The 22901-nt window shown below is 36.8% G+C and overlaps 2 protein-coding genes across 2 annotated transcripts in view; both read left to right on the top strand.

Moving 5' to 3' along the window:
* Positions 1-10900, top strand: part of FOLH1 (folate hydrolase 1) — a 35961-nt gene extending 25061 nt beyond the window's left edge. Inside the window, exons 12-16 of the mRNA XM_019739642.2 lie at positions 2673-2763; positions 5664-5928; positions 6202-6283; positions 8539-8631; positions 9967-10900. Of these exons, the coding sequence (XP_019595201.2) occupies positions 2673-2763; positions 5664-5928; positions 6202-6283; positions 8539-8631; positions 9967-10156 (721 nt within the window). The 3' untranslated portion in view covers positions 10157-10900. The remainder of the gene's footprint in view (positions 1-2672; positions 2764-5663; positions 5929-6201; positions 6284-8538; positions 8632-9966) is intronic.
* A 5140-nt stretch (positions 10901-16040) lies between these two features.
* LOC109451390 (tripartite motif-containing protein 64) lies at positions 16041-22353 on the top strand. Its single transcript, XM_074337127.1, has 5 exons — positions 16041-16503; positions 17067-17162; positions 18234-18514; positions 20198-20295; positions 21395-22353. Exons 1-5 carry the CDS (start codon positions 16093-16095, stop codon positions 21886-21888), a joined length of 1380 nt encoding a protein of 459 aa, XP_074193228.1. The 5' UTR covers positions 16041-16092; the 3' UTR covers positions 21889-22353.
* Positions 22354-22901: the final 548 nt, after the last annotated feature.

Below are 22901 nucleotides of genomic sequence, written 5' to 3'. Positions count from 1 at the left end.
CAATCTGTACGCCATAAAAAAAATGCTTATCTTCTGAATAAGTAATATATACATATGGTACACAAATCAAAGGTCATAGTGGTGGAAATTAATTCCCCCTCACATTTCTGTCCCCTAGTCACTCTATAAATTTTCTCTTTTCTGAACATCATACAATCAACAAATATTTTAGTTATGCTAAGAAAAGTATAGGCTTTTGTCGTGAGGGGTGGCCTGCGGGGCCTCTGGTCCGGCTTCCCACATAAGAACGCAGGATATGGCTAGGCCAAAAACACCCACGGAGCCATAGATAGGGGAATCACATCACTATATTCTCTCTGGAGGCCTGGCGAGACACACACAGTAGTAGCTACACAATCTGCAGTCCGCCATTCACTTCTCTGTCTGCCAACCAACCAACCAATAAACGCAGCCCCGCAGTTACATCAGTAGCCAATTGGCCAACTGGTTACAGCTGATGGCCAACTAATCACAGTTGATGGTCATTCATTACCCGAGCCAGCACCTCCCCATGCGAGGCCGAGAGCCTGGAAACTGCTCTCTGGGACTCTGTCCCCACAGCATTATTTCAGTTTTTGGTTGTGTAAACAAAAATTAATTTTAGGCTATAATAGAGAATAAAAAGCATTTATTTGAGCAAAAAGGAGATGCAGCCCAGAAAACACAGATTTAGGTAGCAACCTAAATTGTGTTCCCCCGAGAAAAAGGGCAGGCCACCTTTTGCAGTGAAAGTTCCCACCTAGGTTCACAGTTAGGTCTGTTTTATGTAAATGAAGTATCCAAATTGTGCAATTCTGATTGGACAGAGCTAGTCTCAGTCATTGGTAGAAAGAGGAACCGGAGTTTCCCTACAGTGATTGACTCAGAAGGAGTAAACAAGTGGTGTATAATGCAGGAAGCAAAAGTTCAGCCTTGAGGTTCTTCCCATTATACAGAGTATGTGAGAAGCCACTGTCAGCAAGTGGCCACTAGGCTCTTTAATAATTTTTATAAAATGTGCACCCTTGGTTGACCATGGGGAGTCCATCTCAGCAGATAAATTCCTTCTTGGGGTTCACATCAAATTAATCTGTCTTCTCAGGGTCCACAGTTGTACGTTCACAAGCAAGGGAAAAGGAATAAATGTCTTAGTAGTTTAAGATTATAGATATCAACAAATAGGAATAATGTAAAATTATAAGGGTAGGATTTATGTCTGAATTATCTGAAAAATCTACACTTCTTTTAACTGCATCATGTACAACAAATATAGCTGAAGGAAAATATTTTCCAACTTCATGAATCTTTTTAAAAAAGTGACCTATACAATTGTGATTTATGATAAGAAATATATATACTTATTCTTTGTCCCAATTTCTGGCACTGAGCTCCTAAAACCCTTGGCATTTCCAGAGTGACAAAGGTGTTTCTTGTTATGTTAATGATTTCCCTTTAAAAAGCACCTAAGAATGGGGACTGGTTGCCAAGAGAACCACCCCCAACTTTCTTTTCCCCCCCCTTTCTTCCGCCTCCCTGCCCTTCCCCACTCCGGTTCAAGCCGTTGTTTCTCAGTCTAGTTGTGTAGGACCCAGCTCCTTGGCCCGTGCTGGTATTAAGAGCCTTGTGCTGCCCCTGGCTCAGGCAGTTGGCTCACAGCAGCTCATGGCAGCTCTCGCTGACTTGCCGGCCACTCACGCTGGCTGCTGGCCACTCATGATGGCACATGGTAACCCACGGCAGCACACAGCAGCCGGTGGCAGCTCACACCAACCTCCGGCTGCTCACAGCAGCCCAGCTCCAGGGAGAGCAGTTCACAATCTTAGCTGTAGAGGGCGCAGCTCACTGGCCCATGTGGGAATTGAACCGGTGACCTTGGCATTAAGAGCATGGAGCTCCAACCACCTGAGCCACCAGGCTGGCTCCAACTTTCAATCCCACCCCCAAACTTGAGGGAGGGGAGAGTGGCTGGAGGTTGAATTAATCACCAGTGGCCAATAATTTAATTAATTATGCCTATGTAATGAAGCCTCCACAAAAACCCAAAGGATGAGGTTCAGAGAGCTTCAGGTTGGTAAATATGTGGAGTTACAGGGAGAGAGGTGTAAATGGAAAGGGCATAGAACTTCTGTGTAGTATCCCCAAACCTTGCCTTATGCACTTCTTCCCTGTAGTGATCTCGTAAATAAAATGTTTCTCTGAGTTCTGTGAGCCACTGTAGCAAATTAATTTAACCCAAGGAGAGGGTCATGGGAACCTCCAATTTGTAGCGTGTTGGTGAAGCACAGGGAGGCAGGGCAGCCTTGTGCGATTGATCCCTTAACCTGTGAAATCTAGTGCCATCTCCAGGTAGATAGTGTCAGAATTGAGTGGAATTGTAAGACGCCCAACTGGTTTCCCCCAGAATTGCTTGCTATTGAGAAAACACCCCCTCTCCCCCCACTCCACAAGATGGAATTGGGTCCAGGAACCCAAAGGAACAATGGTCACCATATATAGAACACATAGAATAGCCTTATAATAGCTATTTTGTGATCAGAACTGATAGCTCTCACATGTTTTGTTGTTGCTTGTCTAAGACAATACATCTGAATATTATATTCATAATAGTAAGAATGGAGCTTAATTTAATTAACCGTTTAATCTGTACTTGATGAAGAAATTAATCAAATAATCCTGAATTTTATTCCTAAAAGGATTAGCAAATTGGGATCTGGTAATGATTTTGAGGTGTTCTTCCAAAGACTTGGAATTGCTTCAGGCAGAGCACGGTATACTAAAAATTGGGTAAGTCTATTGATAAGTACTTCAAGATTATTTAAAAATACATTTTAACTAAATAAATTACTTTGAATTAAAAAAAGTGATTTAAGTATTAAAGCAATAGAGGAATTTGAAGTAGAAGGAAGAAGTCTCAATGGTTTAGATGGTGCTACTGCTGCAAGGGATAGTTCCTGCGTCTGGTATCCTGAGCCTTGTAACGAGAACTTCCATGTACTCCCTTAAACATATTTTCTGTTTCATATGGTGGCATTGTTTTCACCCAGTTATTCAAGCTAGAAATGTAGGAATTGTCTTGGACTCCATTTTACCCATTGTCATTCAAAACTAATCAGTGTCATGACTTGCAAATATTTGGATTTTTATCTCATTATATCTCCAATCATTAAACATAAAAGTTATAACAAATGACATAATAAACAATGAACACATATACAAGTCATGATTCTTTCCTATTATTGTTGCTAATGATGATAGACAATTGTATAGTTCTTTACTTTTATCAAAGTAACAGGTACATAGTTCACAAAATATCATATAGTACTAGAAGAGTTTATAATGAAAAACATGGTTCCTCATCCCACTTTCATACTTGTCCCACTTTTGATTCTGTTTAGCAGATTAAAGTTCTTTCAACTTTTCTGTTGGCTTCTTCTGATAGCTATCTGCATGTTTATAAATAATATGCTTATGCTGCTATTTCTTTACTAATTAGTTTTATGTATTGTCCATTTATTTCTTACTAGGGAAGATAAGCATTCAGCTCTATTATATTGCTTCTTCTCCCAACCCCCAAATACTTAGCCTCATCACATTTTTTCAGTGTATAGTTGGACTACACATGTTGATTAGAACACTTTTTTTTTCTCTCCATGTATCCACAACTAATTCACCACAAACTCTTAGTCTATGCAAGCATATCAGTTGATCTGGTAGATTTAATTTTTCCCCATGGGGCTCTTCTCTGATTCCTCTGGTGTCTCTGGTTGTTCTCTTCCTGCAGCACACCTCTTGCCTGTGAAATTTGTTCACTGAGAAATCTGAGAGTACCTTCATTTCTCTCCTGTTTTGGATCTTCTGTTTCCTGGATTTTGTGTCTTCCTTTTTCTTGCTTACTCTACTTTTTTTGGAGCATATCCTTCAGTAACTCCTTGAAAAGGGTGTATGAAAGCTAAAGACCTTGCATATCTGAAAATGTCATTTATTCCACACACAATTCTTTGGATCGTTTGGCTGGGCACTAAACTTTTGGTTGAAAATCCTGTATCCTCAGAATTTTGATGTCATGGCCTCATTGTTTTCCAGCCTTCAGGATTACTTTTGAGAAATTTGGTAGCATTTGATCCCAGTTCCTTTCTCTGATTTTTTTTTTTTAAAGGAATAATTTAGTATCTTCTCTTTAAGACTCAGTAGTCCTTGGTATACACATGTGCCTTGGTTATGCCATTTTTCCACACACTAGGATGTACAACAAACTGGGCCCTTTACTCTGAAAACCTGTCTTGCAGTTGAAGGAAATGTTTCTCTCCTTGATTATTTCTTCCCTCCTTCCTCTTTTTTGAACTATTATTTAGCATTTAGAAATTAGTGTTGGATTTTCTTTTCTGTTTTATCTTTTCTCTTTTGTTTTCTCTGTCTTTTTTCTACTTTCTGGAATATATTTCCTCAACTCTGTCATTCACTTTTTTTTATTATTGAAATCTTATTTGTTAAGTGTCCCTCCATTCCCTGAAGTACCTCCTTACTCTGAGTTGATTTTATTTTTAGTCTGTGTGCTTTATCAATATGTTTGAAGTTAACAGGTTCCTTTCAATGCATGGTCATCTTAAGCAATATGTGTCATTTAGGAGTGAGACCCTAAAAAGATGATTGAAGCCCTGTGTGCAAGAAGGGCCCCTGGCGAATGGGAAGCTTTCCAGGAGAACGACCCAGAATGCCTCTTCTAGTTGCTTCACTGGGAGACAACCAACATTGAGAATCTATAGGTCATTTCTTGGGCTAATTACTCACCCCAGACAGGAAATCTTTAATCTCCTCTCATTGGGGTAGAAAGTTAAGCAAAGTTAGATGGAGCTTGGTGATGAGAGTAGATGCTAATATTATCTACATTTTAGTGATGAGAAAATTATAGCAGAAAAAGGTTAATAAACTTTGGGTTAATAACCATCCAAATGTATTTGGTAATAAGTCCTGAGCCTGGATTCATACTCTGTCAGGCTCATTCTACTGTCCCAGTCTCTTCAGCATACCACTGTATAAAGTGTTCTTTTATATCAGTAAAAAAATAAGCAGCTAAAAAATCGTCAGAAGGCATAAATCAATAATTCACCGTTTGAAAAGTCCTTTGCTCTTCCCTTTTGTGTATGTTCTTGGTTTTTTACACCTGTCTGAGTACTTCTCTCTCCTTAGTGAGATTTTGGATCCACTGCTAAACCCTTCACTGCTCAGACTCTTCACTCTTCAGTACACTGCTTGTCAGAGAATTATTCATGGAATTTCAGTCATTAAACACTTTGCAGCATTACCCTATGTAATACTGTATAATGTTTATGTACTTGCCTATAAAGGTCCTGTCTTCTTAAGTTTTTATTAAAATGCACATTATCTTTTCCTTGTTTCAAAAACATTTCCACATCTCCTGTATTCTTAAAGGCAAAATGGTTAGGTCTTTTCAAGATAATTTTTATAATACCATTTATGTTATATACACATATGTTTTTATTAGTGAAAACCTGGAATGGATTTTAATAGTTTATTAACCCTTTAGTAAGTGATACTCAAGTACTTTCTTTTACTCATTTCTGACCAAAATAGCCTCATTGATATTAATAGTAAATATGGCACTATGTATTGTATTATAAGCTATCTTGCAAGATATACATATTTTTTTATTTTTTCTTTTGTAGGCAATAAACAAACTCAGCAGCTATCCACTGTATCACAGTGTCTATGAAACATATGAGTTGGTGGAAAAGTTTTATGATCCAACTTTTAAGTATCACCATGCTGTGGCCCAGGTTCGAGGAGGGATGATATTTGAACTAGCCAATTCCATAGTGCTCCCTTTTGACTGTCGAGATTATGCTGCAGTGTTAAGAAAGTATGCTGACAAAATCTACAATATTTCAATGAAACATCCACAAGAAATGGAAACATACAGTGTGTCATTTGGTATGCTACACTTCTTTCAAAATTCATTATCTGTATGTTTCTATTAATCTCTAAAATATAATGACCTCCCTTACATTCATTTATTATTTATTGCTGTTCCATATGATCAAATATTTTGTTTACATCTACAAATGTATTTTCCATTTCAATGATGCTTATCCTGTAATATACAAAGTACAAATACCTTGTAAAATACAAAAGAGAACAGTTTTCTATATTGTTCCCCTTGCTAAGCTATAGAACAATACCATTAGCTCCTGATTTCTCTTTCAGATTCACTGTTTTCTGCAGTGAAGAATTTTACAGAAATTGCTTCTAAGTTCAGTGAGAGGCTTCAAGACTTGGACAAAAACAAGTATGTTATACATTTATAAATTATGCATGTAATAGATATAATTAAAAAGAGATATTAATTGATATCTTTGTTGCTGTAATATCTTTGGCATGTTTTTTGCTGCTTCTGTCTCTCCACTCTAACACATCTGATGTAGAGCTGCCATATCTCTCAAAGACCTATTTCTGACATTCTGAGTGGCAGCTGTGCTGCTGAGAAATGCTGGTACCTACTTTACTACCACCTCATTAGTACAAAACCCCACCTTGGCATTGAAGGTACTCCACTGTGTGACCGAAGCTTTCTCCAGCTCGCTCTTGCTCTTTCTGTATCTGTCCATTTATTTCAACCAAACTCTCCTATTTCCAGAGCACACCTTCTTTCTCCCAAATGTTAAGCATTTAGAATTAATTCTGTGTAAAGTCACAAAAAACATAATTCAAACAAAAATTTTAGATGGAAGAAAAGTAATGTAAGGAAATTTATTAAGAAAATTTTTTTAAAAGTAAAATTTTAAGGGCTAACATCTACTGTATATTAATCATATTATGACAAACAAATAGCAAATCCTTGGGTATTGATGCAAGAATACATAGAAAGATCAGAGCAGTCAAAAATTAGACTAGTGATATATATGGATGTATTTGTAATGAAGGATATATTAAAAATCAATGGGGAAAGAAAGATGTATTCAAAAATAATGTTGTATAAGCTCTTTTAGCTTATACAAATGAGTTCAGAATTTCACTTCACATTGTATGCAAATAAGCAGTGGGTATAAAAAATTCTTTACTAAAATTTGAAATTTCTTGGAAGTGAAAATCCAAGTTTAGAAGCAACAAAGAAATGACAATACAGTCACAGTTGAGAACGGTGCAATGGTTAATAATATATAAATAATCATCAAAAGTAAAGAGAAAAGACTGGGAAACCTCTTGTGAGGTCACGAAGGGGTGGCCTGTCTCCTCATTAGTGCTGAGAGGACCCAGAGCGAGAGCTCATGGCACCCTCCCTAAAATTTCTTTCCAAAAAAAAAAAAAAGATTCAGAAGCTATTTTTTCAGCAAATTTGGAAAAGGGTAATATAGACATTATAAAAATATTTTTTTGAAAATTGATAAGAAAATCCAAAAGAACAAAATTGGAAATATTGGCAATGGACAAGATAAACAAATCTAAAAAAGGATACCATGAGTACAGAATGGATATAAAAATATTCAAATTCATCAATAGTTCAAAAATACAAAAGAAAATAATACTATTTTCATATCAAATTAATAACAATTTAAAACTTGGTTGTACCTATTGCTACAGGCTGTGCACTGAAGCTGACGCTCTCTTGCTTTTTTGATAGCACTGTGAAATGTTTTAACCTTTTGAAAAATATCAATACATATTGCTAAAGTTTTAAGAACCATTACGTAGTGAGTTTAATTAAATAATCTCATCTCTGGAATGGGGCTAATATCCTGCCTAACTCGTAGGTTTTTCTGAAGAGTAAAAATAACATTTATAAACATTCAGAACAGTAATTAGCATATAGGAACCAGTCAGTAAATATCTGTTATTGTTAAAACTAAATTATAACAAACTTAAGAGATAAATTATTAAAGTGTTTATTATTCCCTATTGTAATGATTATTTATTTCATTAAATTATTTGATAATGGATATGTTGAATTTAAAAACTCTTTGTTAAACTATTCAAGGCTTATTGATAAATTTTCAGTGATATCAATCCCCCCACCACTATGGAATGTGATCTCTGTGAAAGCAGGAAGTGTCTTATACATAGCAGGCATTCAAATACTATTGAAAGGATAAAATAAATACTATCTCTTTTGTTCACTATAGGTTTATTTTTAATAACAATAAAGAAACTATTAGCTGTCATTTGATTAGTATGTATAATTTTCCAGGCACCCTACTAAACATTTATAGACTGTCCCATTTCAATATTGAAATTACTTCTATGGGTAGATTAATAAGATACTTAAGATGAAAAAAGTCTTTTGTATATTTAAATACCTGGGTTTATTATTATTTCAATATAAATAAAAATTACTGTTTTTTCCATTGTCACATATAACTGTTTCTGTGGTTTTATAAGTCTCAGTAGAATAGTACTTTATAAAGTGTAACTATGTATGTTTTGTTCTTAATTTTCATAGTATAGTGATTTAAAACATATTAGCATTGTTTAGTTTTGTTCTAAATTTTTATTTTGCTCAGTAGTGCATACATTTTCATGATGTTACAACTGTATTTCCCTTTGTAGCCCAATATTGTTGAGAATTATGAATGATCAACTGATGTTTCTGGAACGAGCATTTATTGATCCTTTAGGGTTACCAGACAGGCCTTTCTATAGGTAAGGAAAAGAAAAAAGACTCCTTATTATAATATTTCTCTTTCTTTCACTGTGGAAAAAATATCATAATTTAATTCTTGAAAGCAAGTAGAAAATTTCAAAATATATGTTGTAAATGATAAATATTTTGTTTCTTCATAAAATGTAATATGATTGCCACATATCTTTCTTGTTTCTGATTATAAAAGAACATATTTCCATTGTAGGAAATTTAGAGGATCCAAAGAGTCACAAATAGAAAATAAAAATCTCCCCAATTTCATTAGTTATTTATAAATCATTTTTGTATTTTAGTGTATATAATTTTAGCCCCATTCTCATTTTAAATATATTTGTGCTTATGTATATAGATAGATATATATTTATACATATATAATATATAATAATTGACTCACTCTCCTAATGATGTAATTTAGTTTTTTTTGTTTATTTGTTTTTTCTAATTGACTTGTAATTATTTCTGATAAACACCAGCTGTCCCCAGGTTGGTCTAGGTATTGCAGAAAGAATTAGATCATTGACTGGCCAGAAATGGCCCCATCTTTCTGTTTGGGGATTATTAAAGGATCAGAATTGGAAGTAAGGGCATCATCCAAACAGGGTGACTGGTTTGCCAATGGTGGCATGATTGTGCCTCTTCCCTTCTTTACCTTTTTGCATTGGAACTTGTTCTTGCCTACCGGGGCTATTACAGAAACTGGCATAGCTCTTTCAATAAAACATCATCTTCTGCCTAGGTCAGACAGAACATGACTGATCTGTTTTAAATGATTCTTCATGCTTTCAGTGGGACATTCTAAGTGTTTGCGGGGCTTCTTTTTTAAAGTAGAGAAAACCAAAATTGTCTGGTCACAAACAAGACTTAAGTCATCACAATTTTTCTACATTTCTGGATAGAGTATTATCGTGAAAAGTCAGCACTTATTTGCAGTGTGCGTGAGACTGATCACTTAAACACTTAATCTCTCAGACCTTAATTTCCTCCTCTTTGAATACTGATAGCAGCTTTGTTGAGTTTATTTTTAAGGATTAGAAAAATTGTAGGTAAATTCTTTAATACCAAGCATGATCCATAGTAGGTGAAAAGTTATTGCTATCATTGTTGTTATTTCTATTATTATGAACACTGTCATCTGTTTAAAGTCAAAAAATAATTAACTTATACAAATTTCATAGATTAGTCTTTGTAGATGATTGAACTCAGAAATTTAGTTGACAAGGGGCTTATTCAAATGATACAATTAGAATTATGCAATCCAGGAATCGTAGTGTGCTTTTTTTCTCTTGTATATATCATTGGGCGACTAATAAACAGCAAACTATTTTTATCAACAGGCATGTCATCTATGCTCCAAGTAGCCACAACAAGTACGTGGGGGAGTCATTTCCAGGAATTTATGATGCTCTATTTGATATTGAAAGCAAAGAGGATCCTTCCAAGGCCTGGAGAGAAGTGAAGAGACAGATTTCTATCGCAGCCTTCACGGTGCAGGCTGCAGCAGGGACTCTGAGAGAAGTAGCATAAGGCGTTTTTGTAGAGAACCCATATTGAGTTGGTGCTTCTTTCTGATGACTCAGAAAGAATCATCATGGGTGTATTGATAAACTAAAAATTGAAGTTGTGTGTATCTTACTATTTTTTTCTTCTCAAAAAAGAGAGGTGATTTCTATTCTATAATTACAAAAGGTTATTCTGAAGTTGAACTACGTGTTAAAATTAAAGACAGCCTAATATATTAAAACTCTTATGTGGCATTACCAGGGAATCGAGTTTAATTCAGCATTTCCAAACCTACTCCTGTCAAGGGCCAGGGGCCTCAAGCCCCTGCCTGGCCCCCAAGGCTGAGAGGATACTATCTTAGGACACTACTTGGACAACTCTGGTCTGTGCAAACTGCTAGTAGATATAGTCCCTCTGTGCCATAAAGATAATTAATTCTTTTAAATTAGCAAATATTTATACCAAGGGGTATATATAACATGTATGTACAGTGAAAAATAATGAAGAAATGACCATTTATAATGCCCCCACCCCTACACACACACACCAACAAGCAGATGGAGAAAAGAAATGTGACCAATATCTTTGGATCCTCCAGGAACTGTTGACCAGTGTGCCTTTCTTCTCTGCCAGACATACTCACTTTCTTGAATTTCATGTCAATCTTTCCTATTATTTATAATTTTACCACACATGGCTAGATCCCTGGCATGTTTTGGCTCTGTGTACTTTGTGAACTTTTTTATAAATAAAATCATACCATGTGTATTTTTCTAGGACTGGATATTTGTCACTCACCTTTGAAGGTTGATCCATGCATCACTGTGGCTGGAGTTTACTAGATTTCATTGATACAAAGCATTCACTTGCATGAATATAATATTTATGAGTCAGTGTCTAGTCAAGGCAGAGAAACCACGCAGAAACATGAATAGGGAAAGTTCATATAATGACTGATTATTGGAGCAATGAGATGCTATCTAGTAAAAGCTAAACAGAACTCAAAAGAATAGCAGATAGAAGGGGTGGTCACTGTCCCTTGGACTGACCACAAAGAGTGTCCCCCTTCTCCGCCACCAACTCCACCATGGACCTCACTGAACGGTGGAGAAGTCCCTGTGGTGCTGCACTAGCAGAAGTTGCTGCAAATCTACACTTTAGAACTCCCCAGAAACCTGCACTCTAGACCATTGTGGGAAGCTGTGTTCATAGGGAAGTGTCTTGCCGGAGGCACTCAACTACAAAACCAGCCAAGGGCAGCTTTGGAAAAGGCTTCTGGCTGCTGGTTCTGCTGGCCACCGTGAACTGCAAGAACCAGGTGCTATAGCAGCAGCCTGTGCTACGGGATGGGGGCACTGTGAAGCCTTGTGTGCTCCAGGGGCTAGAGGGTGGAGCAATCATTTGCATGCAGGAGCCTGCTAAGTGAGCACCTGGAAACAAGGAAGGAAAACACCTTGCAATGTTTTTCCAATGCCTTTTACAAAGTTTAGCATCATGCCTTTTGGCAAGGAAAACATATTTAAAGTGTCCAGATCCACTTATAAAGAATAGTCAATGAATAGTAAATGGAACTAATCAGAGGGATACCAGGCACATAACAATGTATGTGTTCATTTTTCTGCTGGTGGACGTTTGAATGTTTTCTGTATTTTGCTCCTATGAACATGTCTCCCAATATAAATATTAAAGATATTCTCTTTTCTGACAGTCCAACTATAAATGGAATATCGTAAATATATATTTATAATAAGTATCAAATAAGAATTTTATATAAAGAAAAGTATATATATATATATATATATATATATATATATATATAAAACTTATTTTTCTATCTCAGGGACAGTACTGTATGCCTCATAGGAAAGTTTATAGAACAGACCAATTTGAAAAACTGGAAAGGTTATAGAGACCAGTAGAGATGGAATTTAATCTGGTTATTAGGGCTAATCATTATTTCTCCTATTTCAATTTATACATTGTTTACTACAATTATTTGAGTAAATCAGATCCTTCTGGGTTTTCAATAAATGGTTTAGGGGTATTTGTAAAGAAATCAAATCCAAATGCCAAATAGTAAAATTTTCAAATAATTTAAATTTATATTCATTCCAAAATACATATTTATATTTTGATTAAATATACTTTAATCAGATAATTTGAATTTAATTCAATTTATATTCAATCCAGAATATTCAAATGTCAAAATAAATTTCACATGGAATAAACAGTTAAATGTGAAGGATACCACCATAAAAATCACAGGAAAATGAGAGTGTGCTTTAATAAGGCTAGATCAATTAGGACCTACTAAACCTAAAAATTGGAAAGATCACAAAATAAATGATTTGTAAACAGAAGAAAACAGCATGCTGGGAAAAATATTTGCAATGAATATAACAAAGTATTACCATAACTAACAAAGGCTTTTTTAAATTAATAAGTTCAATATTAATAATTAATCTCCACCTCCTTCCTCTAGAGGGGTGTGTGTGTGTGTGTGTGTGTGTGTGTGTGTGTGTGTGTGTGTTCAAGTTAGGAGAAAAAAATATAAGGAATAGAGACAAAAAATAAAGCCACAAAGAAATATAGTATGAAAATGCATACTGGTAAGACCACTATGCCTCTTGAAGTACAGCCACAACCTTAAGATGGAAATAAATCTATTTGGGAGAGGCAAAAAAAGGGAGGGGGGGTGTTATGATAAGCTTAGATGCAGAGTCAAGAGGATTATCGAACAAAAATAAATTAAGAGGTCATGAGGAGCAGGTCACAGAATACATTAATCTTTATAATGTATTGACTCAGAGTTTAAAGAGCCCTATGCCGTGCAGACATATCTCAGTCTGACCCATTTCATAAAAAATGTTTTTATTCTTTTTTGTTTTTCATAGGTGTAGGAGGTTTAGACTATGCTTCAGAGTTCATTAACCCACTCCAAACTTTTGATCTATAAATTCGTTATGCTCTGTGATGTGGGAAATTTTCTAAGTCACTGTAACTAATTTTTGCTTCACAATACTGATTCAATGATCCATATGCTTTCATAGTTTCATACCTGTAACTCAGTCTCCAAAGATGGTGCCACTGTTGAATAGAAAATTTATCTTCAAAGTCATTCAAACTCTTTTTCATAAAATATTTTGAACTTTCAAAAGTTCAGAGACAGAAAAAGTAGTTCTTATAATAAAACATATACATACTAGTGCCTATAAAACACCTCAACCTAAAGGACAATTTTCTGACAGAACTCAGGTTTTTATTTATATCAGAAAATATATATTTGTAATTGTCTTATAAGAGAAATGTTCTCCACTAAAAAAGAAAAAAAAAAATATGAGCAGTGTCATGCGTGGTGGCATGCAGGGTCTCTGCTCCCACTCCCCACATAAGAACACAGGATATGGTGAGGCCAAAAAGGAACACCCACGGAGCCATAGATAGGGGAATACCACTGTATTCTTGCTGCATTGACCTCTGCAATTCGCAATCCACACTCTACCGTGTTAACTGCAATCTGCTCTTGCTAGCTCAGCTACCATCTTCTTGCTAGCCCCCATTTTCTGCTAGCATAGCCAAATACATCTATAGAGTAAACACCATTCAAATAAGCCTGGTATAGGACTTTGAAGTGCTGTGTGAAGTAATTGCAAATCCAGGAAATAATAGTGTAAGTAAGTGCTGGACAAGACCCAATAAGAGAGAACACCATTTACTAGCACTCACTACGGGGGGCATCCTGCACACATAACCATTTAATTTTTACTAAAACATGAGAACACTAGAAACTTCTTCCTCTAGATGCTTATGTAGATGACATGTAACATGTTGACAAATGTTTGAGGCAATTTTCCAGAATTAATTTTTCAAAAAGTCCTCAAATGCATAACTATATGTGCCTTAACAGTACACATACTATATCCCTAGTCTCCTTAGGATACAGTTTTTGAAGTATCACTGCTGGTCAAATGACACTTTTGAAGCTTATGTTAATTTACAATCTATAGATTGAGTAAGAGGACTCCTACTTTACCTCTTTTTAGGATATACTGGCTTTTATCATTGGTTTTCCAATTTTTGATAATTTTTAAATGGAGAATTTTATTTAGATTTTTATGTTTTGAATGTTTCTCAAGGTTAGATTATCTTTGTATGTTTATAGAAAAGGGACTAAATCTCAAACATTAGATAATATAGTGAAACATCTTATATGGAAGCATCGGTGATTTGCTAAACAGTGATAGTGTCAAAACAATACAAGTAGCATCACACCACCGGTAAAAATACTTTTCTATAGCAGGTATAAGATGGTGAATATAGTGAATAATACTGTGTTGCATATTTGAAAGTTTCTTGCATCTTACCCCAAAACATATCTACATTCTGTTAGTCAGCCCCCACATATTGTTTTCTACAGGGTTGTAAACCTAATCAGCCATTTTGACATCTTTCTGTGTAATCTAATCAGCCAATGGAATCCCATAAAAGGTACATTTCTCCAGAGACTACTTCTTCTTCAGGGTAGTCTGACTGAGTTTGCAGCTCCCAGCAGAGTGGAGAGCTCTTGCTGACCCTGATATCAGCTGGTCTTCCAGAACGTCCAGAGGCGAGACCACTCAGAATAGGCTCTGATAAGTTTGGAATTTAGAGCAAATATCTTCATGTCTACTTTCTCTTATACAGATACATACTTTCAATTTACCTGTTAGCATGCTTGGGTCTTGTCCAAGCGAACAAGTGGCTTTCCTAGTTAATTAATACGTAAATATTGATAACTTCTAGTTATCAATACTTAAATTATCTGTGATTAGAACATTGGTAATATATTGATATTTGTTAGGTGTTTGATTATTTTTATGTTATTACATTATGTTGTGTTAGATTTGTTAGATTTCAAAAGAGATTTCCATAGTTTTTATACAATTATCAAAATCATAAACCACCTAGAATGTTCAACATCATGTAGGTACGTAATAATAGTCTTTACACACATCAACATAAAAGTAAAATGAATTGCATTAATTAGAAAACCCGAATAAAGATCCTATTTGCTAGGCCTTTAAAACCTTCAGTTTGCAGACTTGATTTGAAAACTGTACAAAATAGATGAGACCAATGGTAAGGACTCCCTAGATGTGGCACTGGTCACAATGGGGGAATATCAAAATAAAGATGTGCTTCCGTGAACTGCATGTATGGACTTTCTAGTGTAGAGAGGACACCGAGTGTTCTCATTTTTTTCTTTTTTAAACAATTGATTACTTGTTGCTGATTATAATTGTAGCTTGAACATTCACCCAAAATGTGAAGGTGCTGTGATAATCTGAACTGATTTGGAAAAAATTGTTTTCCTGACCTAGAAATAATATGATTTTTATAATTTATTGTTTGAAAGGAGTTTTGCTATTAAAGTTAGAATCATAAATTCAACTGTTTCTAGTTTTAGGAGTGGAAAGATAAAGTTGACCCAGCTTAAACTAATGAGCCTAAGTTAACCTAATCAGTTTTACGGTTTGATTTGTCAGTTCAGAGGCAAAAAACAGAGACCATTCACATAGATATGCTGTGTGTGTATGTGCGTGTTAAAGTCACAGAGTCGTGGAGAGAGAGAGATCAATCAGCTAAAAAAGTAACTCTGGAATCATTCTAGCTTTTACCCTCTTCTCCAGTCATTCTTCTCATCTAACTCAGTAGGTCTGATTTGTTTATCTTAACCAAAAAAGATGCCGAGGGCTCTGTTGTCTCATTTTCTCATTTCTATCATAGCCTAAACCCAATCTGTCCTGATTTACCAAGGTTTGTACGGGGGTCAGCTAATAAGTAGATTACGTACCTACTTAATAGGAAGGTGGAGCTCAAGAAGACAAGCCAAAGATGTTCTTCCCTCCTCTGGAAAGAATGGCATTCTTTTTCTCCCTCCCTCATTTCTCTCACTTTTTTTTTTTTTAATTTTCAGAAACATGGATTCAGACACCTTGCAAGCCTTCCAGAAAGAACTCACCTGCTCCATCTGCATGGACTTCTTCCTAGACCCCGTCACCATAGACTGTGGGCACAGCTTTTGCCATCCCGGCCTGTGCCTATGCTGGGAGGAAGGCCAAACTCCAATGTGCTTCCCTGAGTGCAGGGGAGGATCAGAGAAGCCAGATTTCAAAACCAACGTCGTACTCAAGATCCTGGCTTCCCTTGCCAGACAGGCCAGAGCTTCCTATGTCAACAGCTCTGAGGAGCACATCTGTGTGGCACACAAAAAAGCCAAGAGGCTCTTCTGTGACGTTGAAAACAGCCTGCTCTGTGGGCTCTGCTCTCAATCCCCAGAGCATGTGGCTCACAGCCACAGCCCAATGCAATGGGCTGCGGAGGAATGCAGGGTAGGTGACGCCTCCAATGCGATGGGAAAGCCGTAGGCTCCTAAATCAGAGCTAGATGAGGATGATAAGGAAGTTATGAGAATGGAGATGGGGAAGTGGTGATTTTTCCATGTAAATGTCAAGATATAAGTGTGTCCTCACAATGCTGTCGACCCATTGGGACCCTATTATGGGAGCTGTCATGATCCGTTACTAAGGGAGGTTTCCTTAGAAACATTGTCCAAATATGTAGAATCGGTGTGATTGTGGGGCAGGTGTCTGCACCAGGAATGCCGGCTTCTGATGCAAGTTTGACTTCTTCATAGTCAGGGTATGTGAAAATCTGGGTGTATGTTTCTCAGGAATGGATAATATGATCAGGAAGGTCCCCCTAAATGTTCTACTGATGTTTCTGTTGCCTGATGTACCAAACATTAGAATCAAATTATATTAATGTGAAAAAATTAGACCTCTTCATTTTAACTCAAGGTGGCTGTTTTCAATGACTGCCTCTTACCATAAAATAAGGGATAAAATTTACAAAATCATCTTCTGTGTCGCAGAAGCTCATGGTTATTTTGCAGGAGAATCTTCTAAAGAGAATGGACTCCTTATGGAATATGACTCAAGAAATGCAAACCAGTCTGAAGCAGGAAACAAGCAAAACCCAGTCATTAGAGGTAAGAAGCAACATGTTCTGTTTATTTGTATGCAGATTGATGGCTTAGACTTTTAGCTAAATTCAAGTTGCTGGTTAAAGGGTAATGGTTTCTGTCCAGGAAAATGTAGTGGTTTCAGGTGATGTATCAGTACTCACAAATACACTGGCCAATAGAAGTCAGTGCAAGGAATGCTGATCCAGTTGACCCTTGAACAACGAGGGGAATTAGGGCCCCACAGACTTGCAGTCAAATGTCCAGTTATAACTGGCTCTCCCCAAAAGTTCTCATCCCTTGGTACCTGCAGGGCATTGGCTCCAGTACCTCAATGCAGCCCAAATCCAGGGATGTTCAAGTCCCGTGTATAAAACAGTATAGGATAAATGCATATATCGACTCTGCATGTGGGATCCTTAACCTCGGATCAAAAGTACTGTCTTTGATGTGCCATTGGTTGAATCATGGATAGGAATCCCTCAGGTACAGCGGACTGACTGGATATTTATACTGAAACAAAACAAAGTATTAGTGGACTCTCGCAGTTGAAACACATGTTGTGCAAGGGACAACATGTGTGTGGCATAATCCAGGCTTGATACGTGTTCCTAGTTCAACTTTCAGGGTTTGGATACATCTTTTCAGAAACTGAGTATGAGACAATATTGCACTAAGTTTGGCTGTGAAGAAAAGGAGAGAAATAAAGTAGTACCCAGAGGGAAAGTAGAGAATGTGCAAAAATCTGTGTAATATGGTGTATACATAAATATTTTTAAATATGTAGAAAAATTGGGCTAAGAAGCAAAAGATAAAGAATATTACAATAACAGAAAATAATTGAAGGTGTAAGAACCGCAAAGAAACATCACAGATAGAGAGAGCCTGGGACCCCTTCGGGGGCTCAGTTTAACATGAAAACACACCAGGACATAGAGAAAGCATGGACAGAAGGCCAGCAAACACACAAGACATTTTGAGGGTTGAGGTAGAAGATTTGTCCAGTAAGTTCTTCATGAAGCTAAGGAAATATTTGATGTTTGAAGATTTCTGCTGAGAGTGAGGATATGTAACCCCGTTCACCCCCTACTTCTGCAGAAGTATGTGGCCTTAAGGAAGGTGATGATCAAAGCTGAATATCAGAAGATGCATCTGTTTCTCTGTGAGGACCAGCACCTCCATCTGGACACAATGGAGAGAGAAGCCAAGGAGATTTTCCAACAACTCAAGGAAAGTGAACTCAGGATGATGCAACAGAAAGAAAGCCTGAAAGAAATGTACAGAGAGCTGACTGAGATGTGCCACAAGCCTGACATGGAGCTTCTCCAGGTGAGAAGGGAGAGTCCATCCTCACAGACAGGAATCCTTTCGGGAGCAAGGTGGCCATGACATTCAAATGTTACCTGCAACAGCATTACTCTCAGCTGAATGATGATGCCCCTTGACTCATATCATTACGTTTGTCCAATCACTTATTTCCTAGTATCCTGGTCATCTTTGGGAGATTTCTGTCCTTGGTAGTTAAGACAGGACAGAATTATTTCAGTATAATCAGGAGTACCATCTACCCAGACAGTTTATTCAAAATCAGGAAATCTCTGTGGCCATGAGAACGTCAATTTTGTGAGGGTCATTCTCACTTTGTGTTCCTCTGATCCACTGTCCCAGTCTGTTATCTCCACAAAAGCAACTTGCTACAGACACATTGGGATTTTGCCCATAGGCAAGATTTGTGCAGTCTTTAATTATTTTTATATGGTTTATTGTTTTGCTTTAATTGTATCATAAATGGTCAGGTCTCTCCATGGGAATAAGATGGAACAATGAGTGACACTGGAAACCTAGTTCTTGTTGAATGACTTCACACCCCTGCCTGACTTCCTTTCACAATATACCCTGAGGAAGCCCCCCTCGTGTTTTAGTTTAAGTTCTGTTATTTAGATAGCCTGTGATTATTCTGTAAAGGGAATAGGGAAAAAAAATACATTATCAAAACCAATTCTAACATGTAACATGACAGAACAATCATGATTACTCTTTTATTTTATTTTATTTTATTTTATTTTATTTTATTTTATTTTATTTTATTTTATTTTATTTTATTTTATTTTATTTTATTTTTTGCAGGACATGGGAAATGTATTGGAAAGGTGAGTTTACACTAAGGATTTCTGACTTCTGAGCCAGTCATTGTCTGTCGGTGAGGCATGTTTTGAGTTATTAACATTGTCATCTGTGGCTATTTTCCATTTTCTTTCAAAAAAGGCCCTGAGGCCTTCTCCTGGGTCTCAGAAGTTTCCTTTTTATGTGGCTGAATACAAATATACCTAAAACCCATCTGACATTCTGGGCTTTGTTCCAGCCAGTCAGCCCCATCCTCTCCAGCTTTATCACAATAAACATTCTGAAGGGATCTTTCTAAGGTATATCAGACGAGGCACCTACACTACAGAGTGGAAGGTGAAAAAGACAGGAAAGTAGGAGCTTTCCTAAGAGTGGCAAGGGAATGTGTACATTTGTCCCCAGGAGTAGCACTGACTCGGCCTGTTCTATCACAGCAGACCCCCCCTTGTAGGCAAGATTTCAGGGGGAATGGCTTCCTGGTCCCACTTCAGAGCAGGGCTGCCAGGCTGGAGTTCATTCCCCTTGCTTGGCAGAAAAGAGCCAAGCAGTCTGACGCTGGGACTAGACACTGAATGTATCACTGGTGACTACTTGCGGACTCCAGTCTCAATGGCTTTGCCTGAATTTCCTGCTCTCTGTAAGACACCCAGGATTTTTTTATTCCCCGAGGTGGAGGAGATAGTAGGAATGATTCTGAATAGTTTTAGACATGAAATAATACCTGAGAAGAATGGGGAAGTTGGAATTTGGAATAACTTTAGAATAAAGGCAAGGTATCATTTCTTACATCCCCAAGAGGGTAGAATAGAATGTATGTGTACCCAGTTAACCCCCAAATGGGAGAATTCTGATGAAATACCTTGGATTAAAAGTTCCTATTTTTGTAACGGTTGTGTGATCATGCTATGCTGTGGAATGCCTGATGTCATTCTTTATAGGACTGAATTGGTGCAGATGCAAAAGCCTCAGCCAGTGAACCCAGAGTTCACTTTATGGTGTTTCCCTGGAATCCTAGACATGCTGAACAGCTTCAGAGGTACGTGTCAGCCCTTTGGCCTCAGGCCTCAATTCCTTTCTGGTTTTTGGGAATGAGCCTTTCTCCATCTTAGTTTTAGTTTTGCTGATGTGAAGGTGGTACATGACTTTCCAAAATGATCGCTTCTCCCTGTATGGTTATCACAATGATCAATACTGAACTTTGCAAGTTATAGTGTACTGAAAATGAAGAGCAAGATACATATTTTTAATTACACCTAACATAGGCAGAATAAAAGAAGAGTAATCGGGTTGGTCATGTGATTTTGAAGAGAGAGAATATTTACTTCCCAGAGTAGCCACCAATAGTGTATGTTTATTCACTCTTGAAAGTTTAAATATGTGATTGATGGCTTTTAATTGCTTCTATATTCCAACTGCATTTATCATAGTTTGCACAAACAATATTTATTATTTATAAAATCAGAAAGTTGTGACCAAAATAAAGACCAAAATTTTCAGAAGCAGAACAATTTTAATGCTTTTAGATCAATCTCGAAACAAGTAGAAGGAGAAGGCTCTGAGCATGACCCAAGCATATTAGGCCCACGCTAGACAGCAGGTCTAGACGCAGAGGGCTGAAATCAGGATCAGGCTAACGTGGGGTCCAAACAGATAATGTAAAGACAGGACATTCTCTTCAGAAACTTCTACTCTACACATAATGAGGATTTCCGTCAGGTATTTTAACACTTGAAAATGAGACACATACAGCTTATATCCCAGTAAATACCCACATAATAGCAAAGTGCTGTCTATTTATTAAACAACACCAAGGATAATCAACACAAGAGATTTCTAAAGTAAAATTAGTTTTATGTGTGTCCTGAAACATACTTCCTGAAGGTTGACATTAAATCACTGCTTCACACTGTTCAAGATGCGTTCTTTTTTGTTTGTTTCCTTTTCTTTTTCTGTATAAGTTGAAGGATTTATGTGTTCTGCAAAGGTAGTGATAACTTCTGTTCTTCATAGATGTCAGTCAGGACTCTCTTTGCTGTCTTTATTTTCTTTTTTTTGGAGGAGGGGCAACTGAAGAGACTCTGCCCTTCAGGACATGGAAATCCCATCAGTGACCTTATTTTTGCCTCTTTCTGCAGTGCATAATGTTCTGACTCAGGAAACCATCACTCACTATGTGAACCTTCCTGAGGACATCAGAAGTGTGATGTTTGGAGATGACCATCAGGACACATCCAGAGAGCCCCAGAGCATGCAGAGCTTTGCGGCATGGGGAGCTCAGACCTTCACCTCTGGTAGGCATTACTGGGAGGTGGACGTGCCACACTCCTTGAACTGGATCCTGGGAGTCTGTAAAGATTCCTTGATAAGTAATACCGGTATCACTATTGATTTTGAAGAAGCTTCTCTCCTGTTTTCCTTGAAGATGAACAATCATTATCGTCTCTCCACTAATTCCCTACCCTTAATTCAGTATATGAAAAGGCCTCTGGGTAAGATTGGAGTCTTTCTCGATTATGACAATGGAAGCGTGAGCTTCTATGATGCTGACAAAGGTTCCCTCATATGTAGTTTAGTTTCTTCCTCCTTCTCTTCCCCTCTGAAGCCTTTCCTTTGCCTTGGTTCCCCATGAGAAGTTGTGGTTGACCATTTATTGGATGAACTTCCATGTCTGAGGAGATGATTGCCATGTGAGGCAGCGGGACCATGCCTGTCTTTGAGCACATTGCAGCTTAAGGGAGCACAGTTATTATATGTTTACAAAATGCATAACCATGCTGAATATAAATGTGCTTGATAAATTATCTTTTAATAAAAATTGTTTATAATGCAGCACTTCCTAGAACATAATCAAGGGAATTTCTTTTTTTTATAACACTTTTATTGAGATAAAACTTACATACCATAAAAGTCACCCCTATAGCGTATGTAATTTAGTGATTTTTAGTATTATCCAAAGAGTTGTGCAACAATCATAACTATCTAATTCCAGAACATTTCCATCACCCCCTAAAGAAACCAATACCTATTAACATTTACTTTCCATTCACCCTTCATCTTTCCCTTGTCAACCCCTAATCTACTTTTTTTCTTTATGAATTTGTTTATTACATACATTTCAACTAAATGGAATCTTACAACGTGTGGGTTTTTGTGCCTGGTTTCTGTCACTTAGTAGAATATTTTCAAGGTTCCTCCACACTGTAAGCAATGTTTTACTTGCATATTTGAATCAGATTGGGTAGAAGAATAAAGGGGTATATTTCTCAGTTTAATAAAGAAAAGGAATGGTGCTTAGTTTTCTCTTCAAGTGTGACCTACTTGGGTAGATCCCCATGTCTAACAGACTTCCTCATTTCTCTAAATCTGGTCATTCACATCTCAGCTCAAATAACAGTTTTTTAAGAGAGTTCTCCACACACCAGGGTAGTTCCTTATTACAAACTATCTGAGCATAGTATACTATTTAATCATAATATTCAACAAACTTTCATCAAATTTGTAGATAGTTATTACTACTAAACTGAAAACTCTGAGAGTAAGCAAGGTATCTGTCTTAGTTACTACTATATTTCCACTACTCAATGCAGTACTTAGAACATAAAGCACTATACATATAATATGAGTGAATAAATAAATAAATCT

Source organism: Rhinolophus sinicus, linkage group LG06, assembly GCF_036562045.2.
Source record: "Rhinolophus sinicus isolate RSC01 linkage group LG06, ASM3656204v1, whole genome shotgun sequence".
Lineage (NCBI taxonomy): Eukaryota > Metazoa > Chordata > Mammalia > Chiroptera > Rhinolophidae > Rhinolophus > Rhinolophus sinicus.
This window is presented reverse-complemented; position numbering and strand designations above follow the sequence as displayed.